Source organism: Pararge aegeria, chromosome 18 (genome assembly GCF_905163445.1).
Source record: "Pararge aegeria chromosome 18, ilParAegt1.1, whole genome shotgun sequence".
NCBI classification, from domain to species: Eukaryota; Metazoa; Arthropoda; class Insecta; order Lepidoptera; family Nymphalidae; genus Pararge; species Pararge aegeria.
Window position 1 is genome coordinate 120,096 of NC_053197.1, and position 6,368 is coordinate 126,463.

General features: G+C 33.9%; 1 protein-coding gene across 1 annotated transcript; it reads right to left on the minus strand.

The window, feature by feature from the left end:
• Positions 1-165: 165 nt before the first annotated feature.
• On the minus strand, positions 166-3,573 carry LOC120631493 (39S ribosomal protein L14, mitochondrial). The gene is made up of 2 exons (XM_039901106.1): positions 3,338-3,573; positions 166-504 (listed from the first exon to the last, which is right to left on the minus strand). Exons 1-2 carry the CDS (start codon positions 3,516-3,518, stop codon positions 236-238), a joined length of 450 nt encoding a protein of 149 aa, XP_039757040.1. The 5' UTR covers positions 3,519-3,573; the 3' UTR covers positions 166-235.
• Between the last annotated feature and the right edge of the window lie 2,795 nt (positions 3,574-6,368).

The window sequence follows — 6,368 nt, forward strand, 5'->3', positions numbered from 1 at the left end:
GGAATACTATCGTTGAATGAGGGCCCAGACGAGTTTGCTTACTTAACTTTTGATTCCAAAGATATTGGTTACTTTTTATTTGGAACAATCCTCGTCGTGGTTAAGGATATTAGTTTCAGTTTTCTTTAGTTCTCACATGGATGATGTTGATAGGAAACAAAATACTAATTCAAACATTAAATAACTTTACTGATAAACATTATAACTACTTAAAACATAATCTACATTCTTATTTCTATACAAATCTAGTGGCGATACCCAATAGTTTAGTGTAGTCAGCTCCTTTAGCATGCGTCCTCTCCTTTAGAATGGTTCTCAAGATGGTAGGGATGGGCACATGTATCCTTGTGCCGAGTGGAGTGCCGTTGTCATCTATGAGCACAATGTTATTGCTGTCAAACTTGGGCACTTTCACTTTTTGATTCTGTTTCAGGCCTACTAAGATTCCCTTCTTCTTTTGTCCCTTAATTGCCACCATAACTCTGTCTCCAATGAGACCAACTCCTGAAAATAATATATTACCTATATGTTAATAATCAATCAATCAATCAAATATTTCTTTATTCAAATAGGCACATAGATGGCATTTTTGATGCGTTGATTATATACTAAATGTGTACATAGCAGTGAGTAGTGATGGCGACAACTACATTCTTAAACTTAAAACTGAAGCTACGAGGGTTCCAAACGCGCCCTGGTCTAAGAAGAAGCCCACAACAGCGAAAGAGTTGTTTCCATCATCAAAAGCTAATTCACATCTATTAATTTTGAACGTAAATGATGTAAGGTAAATAGGTACTACCACAGAACGTTGAAGTTAAACTTGGGATATTATAAACCTAACATAACCAGTTTTAACCTTGTGTGTGTGCCTGTGTCTTTGTGTCTGTTGGTCTGTGGCATCTTAGCGCCGGGAGGATGAATCAATTTGCATTTGTTTTTTTTTGTTTGAAAGATGAATTAGTCAAGTTTTAGAAAATCTGACAAGATGGCCGCCGCCACAAAATGGCGTATTACATAACGTTTCGTAACTCTATATAGGTGGGTATATATCAAATGAAGGGCTTAACTAGTAGAATACTACTTAAATACAGGAAAAATATATTTTACAACTGAAAGGGCTTGACTATTACAATAATAAATACATAAATAAATAGCAATATACATATAAACACCCAGACACTGAAAAACATTCATGCTCATCACTGCAAACTGCACCAATCGGCCGTCAAGTATTCACAATATTGAAAGGCGGTGGGGTAAAATTTATATGTTTTTTAATATAATGTAATCAGGATGCAAGTTATATTTGCCTATGCAATATTTTTCCAGTTTGGGTCAACTCTGAAGCTTGAATAGGTAAAAAAAACAATGTTTACGCAGATTGCATTACAAATGTACTAAGAGTTACCTCTCGTATGACCAACTGCTTAAAAAGTATAACCTACTCGACCTTAAGTCTAGACGAAAACAACTGGAAGCGATGCTCTTATATGACTTGTGTCATAATCTTATATGACTCTATAAAATTGTTCGTAATACTTTGGATGCCCCTGACCTGCTTTATCAGATAAGTATCAATGTTCCCCGTCGTATTCCGAGATACCCAGAGTCAAAAACCTTCGCTCCTAAATTTTCCAACTTTAACCTAGGACAATTCTCACCTATTAACCGAATGACTAATCTTTGTAACAACTTAAAAAACCCTGACATTGACATTTTTCACGACACTTTATTTAGCTTTAAGGCGAAATTGTACTTAGAGTAATATTTTTTAAATTCTTTTTCTTAATTGTTTTACATTTTTTTTATTTTTATTTTAATTTTAATCATTATTTTCATTTGTTTAATCTTACTATTTTTGTTTTTGACTTAATTTAATTATTTTTAACCGGACTTACTTTAATGTTGTGTATACCTGTAAGTGATAACTGTACTCGGACATTAAACTATAATGTAAAATGATAAATGATAATACAGTGTATCGTTGGTATATCTAATGAAATAAATAAATAAATAATAAATATGACTGTATTACCTTAACCCAAAAATTTAGTTATAGAATACCATTTAGAACTCCAATACGAAAAAATCGAATGCATCAGGTGTTGCACCAATGCAGGCAAGCTTTCTCCATTATTTAGAATGACACAATCATATAACGAGAACTTTAATAATATAGACATTTTTTCTACGCGAAGAGGCGCATTTAAGAAGTTGGTCATAGATAGTTTAAAATAGTCTTAAAATTAAATGTATATACTAGTATTCCGGGTGATAATCAGTTACTGTTGATAAACAATTACAAAGTTTTGCGATCACAAGATATTGATAAATAATTACAGATTTCTTTTTTATATTTTTTTTGTTTGTATTTTTTACAAATTGTTGCAACAATAATGTTTTATTAGCTTTTGAATAAGCCCCATAAACAAATATTTCTTGTAATATGTGGTTTTCCGCAGTTGACGCTGCATTGAGTAATTATTTGTACTATGTATACCATTGTGTAATGTGATACTGCGTTGTTGTTTGTGAACCCAAATAAATAAATAAAGCAATTTATAAAATTTGGGGTAAAAGTCGTCATCATATGTTGCATCTCTAGAATAGAAGCTATATTATTATTATTTGTGCTAAATTTAATTAAGACTAGTGCTTTCATTGAGCCAAAGAAATAAACCAACAGAAAGACACACACATTTATAATATTAGAATGGATGTTCTCCTTTATTATAAATTTATGCTTTTATTTTTTTTTATGAACATTCTTTTTATGTTAGTATACTTGTTTGTTGAATAAATTGTATTTCTAATTTTATTATAATAAGTAAGAATGAAAATTACAAACGAAAGTTAAAGGAAAATTTTAATGAAAAATTTTAGTACTAGAGTACAAAAATAAAATAGACACTATTTTTTATCACACAAAGTGTTGGGTTTGTTGTGTCCTGTACCTTTTCATACTTAAGGATCCAACTTCATAACATTCTGAATCCATACTAAAATATCAATATCTAGCATAACATCTGTTCGAAGTAGGTAGGATAAAATTGCATAATATTGTTGCTTCGAAGCAGTCTACTCCACTCTAATTTTATCGTTTCCCACAGCTTTATCAACTCTCTGAGCACACAGGTAGAAATAATATATGTTTAATAATAAAGATAAAAACTTCTCTTATTCGCCGTTGCGATGCTTTGGCAGATAGACCCATTACGTTTGTCTCTAGTCAGAGGATATAATTGGGTGATTTAATGACAAAGGCGATAGAGTTAAGACCTACGCCGTTACATTGCGGCCGGGCAGTTTTATGTACATTTCGCTAACTACATACGTTTTTTATTGTAGACACAGATCACTTTGGGAGGCTTCCCCTCGGCCATAGCGCGCTTGCCGATCTCAGAGTTGTCCACCACTCTGAGCCGAGTTAGCAGTCTCACTTCATTTAGGCTTGCGGTTGTGTGAATCCCGCACGTTTGAGCACTGCTCAACCTATTTATTAAGGATCTGAACATCTTAATTGTTTACAACTCGTAAGTAAGTGGGGTTATAAAATCGACTGGAATTTGACAGTTGACATCCATTTGACTTTGACGTTTGCTTTGAAGATGGTGACGTTCCGGTCTGCCCTGTAAAAAAATATTAATTTTGAAAATTAATATACCTACAAATAAATAAAATTCGTGCGCCCGTTTGAAACAAATAGCTTTTTACTATAGTGCCCGCGTTATGAACTAAGTCTTCGGGCAATAGATGTCAATAACTATAGAAACGCTTCGCGACTCATCGATAACACACAAAGGCCTCTCTCGCTGAATTTCGCTGCCTGAAATCTAATTTATTCATAGTCTTTAATAGTTATTTGCAATAGTCTGTGTTGAAGCTGAGTAAATGATTAATATAATCCATTGTTTATTAATCATGTAACATACATTATTATTAAATAAATAAGTCGATAAGTCTCCTCAACTTCAACTTCAACTTTTGTTTATGGCAACCGGGTCACTTTTAGGATAGCGACCATTACTGCCAATGACTCTTGGAAATAGCACAGTATATTATGGTTTGATTGACCAGTTATAAGATAAGTCTTCTCGATACCAAATACCAGCGTGATGGACGACGCTACGATGCTCCCTAAACACAATGAGTGGGAGCGAGATAGACTGTACAATGATTAAGTACCCAACGATTTAGTTCTTACCGCGGGCACTATAAAATCATAAATAGAGTTCATACTCAGAAAAATCTATTTTATAATTTTTGTATGTCTGTCTGTTTGTTCAAGCTTCTATCTGAAACTGCTGCACCATTTTTATGGGATTTTTTCAGACAGGTGGACAGGATGACACAGGCAGTATTATCAGGCTACTTTTTAATGCGGAAATCTTATTGCGCTGGGTAAGGTGACTCAAGTCAATAAATGTCGAGTGATCAATTAGGAAATTTGAAGGAGACAATTTGTCTCCAAGCATTAATAACGAAACATAAATATAGTTAAATTAATTAATAATTAGTAATTAGTAATTTTTTTGTGATAGCGATCATGCCCTCTAATTTTTTTTTTTATTATTTATTAGCTTTTCAAGGGAAACAAACAGTATTATTACACATAAAAGTAATGCCGTATTTTTTTTATCACTTAAACCAATGATGTTTCCACAACTTGGTTATACATATAATGCGACGCAAGCAATTATTATACAAAAAAAGAAAAAAATAATAATTTAATTAAAACAAAAATGAAAACAAAAACTTTAAAGCTAGTACTTATTTTGTAATAATAAATTTCCTAAAATATTATATATTATGTGGCATGTGTCAAGTATTAAATAAAGTTTATTCTCGTCTGCTGTTTTGCACACTCCCAATAGTAAATAGCAGATCTGTACCAAGTTCGAAAGTTGTGATTGCCCAGTGCAGGGCTTCCAAAGCTGGCGCGCCGTAGAAAGAACAGAGTGCAGGGCGAGGCGCTCATTCTGTACTTTAAAAAAATCACTTTGAAAAATTGTGTGGAGATCACCAAGCTCTGCCATCCCATTGTTGGGGTTGTGTGTTATCTTTAAAATTTGTTACAATTTATTAAGTATTTATGATGGTTTCGTTAGTTTCCTTATAAGGATGTTTTATTTTTTACTATGCCGAACTAAAAAGTTCCTATCTATTTTAAATAGCCAGGTGGAAACCTCTGGCCGCATAGGTAAGGCTTTGGCTTCCCTTTCGGCAGGACAGAGTTCGATTTAGTAACTTATCTGCTACTTTTAATTTAAGCAATTTAAATATATTTTCTTATAACAGTGAAGGAAAACATAGTGAGGAAACCTGCATCCCTGAGAGTTCTCCATAATGATCTAAAATGAAATTAATTTATTCGTGAAAAATAACGTTTTCCCAACCACTTTGAATGAACTATTATCACTGTAAAAGTATAAAACTACGTGTCAGTGACCATGCCCACCTCCGGAACTTATATAATTGCCACGGTTCACTGAATTCGTATCAATAAATTTGAATGTGGCACGAAACACACAAAAATATGTATGCAACTGCCTATCACAGGATTCAGTGGACACCTAATGCGTACTGGGCAGCGCCAGCGGGCAACCTAATAGTCTTGCTATTTATTGCGTTGTATTATAAGGTAGGTACTATGGGCCTGAAATAAATATAAACATTTGGTGAAGATGACAGATAAGTATCAAAGGAACAATATGGAAATTGCTTTAGTGAAGAAATTGAGATTGAAAACGCGAAATAATCAAAAGGTTATCAATTAATATTGTTGACTTGAGCAAGGTTAAGACTTTTCCCTTTTAGATAAAAGACAAAGTTTTAAAAGGGTGGATGATTTGTGGGTATCGCGTTCCCGCCGGGGGCGCGGGAACAGATAACTGCTCTGTTTAGACTGCTGAGTGTCGAGTGTCGGGTGTCTGCTGCCAGGTCTATAGACTAGTGTCGCGTTACGACGCGGCCGGCTCGTTAGCGACCGCCAATTGCCAGCTCACCACTAGGGGCGGTTCACACGGAGCAGAGCGGGCGTTAGAGGGAAGTCAAAGTCAAAGTCAAATATTTCTTTATTAAAATAGGCACATAGATGGCACCTTTGATGCGTTTATTTCATACAAAATAGTGAGTAAGTAGCCTACAACAAACTTAGCCGGTTTGTTCTTTTTGTTATCACCATCTCACATTGTCATTTGAAAATATTTTTAGAAACAACCTGGTTTTAGCAATATTTCCACCCAAGCTTTTTTATCGTTTACGATATTCTTTATACTATAATTGGAATACAAACTTTCAACTTTCTTAGAGATATTTCGAAGATATCAACCGGTAATTTATCGTGAAGGAAAGTTTTCAAGATA

Bases quoted from the DNA above. Each gene is read 5' to 3' on its own strand.
- LOC120631493 (XM_039901106.1), bottom strand. From the start codon at position 3,518: ATGTTCAGATCCTTAATAAATAGGTTGAGCAGTGCTCAAACGTGCGGG. The intron at 505-3,337 runs GTATGTAGTTAG...TATTATTTTCAG, and splicing joins CTGTGTCTACAATAAAAAAC to GAGTTGGTCTCATTGGAGAC.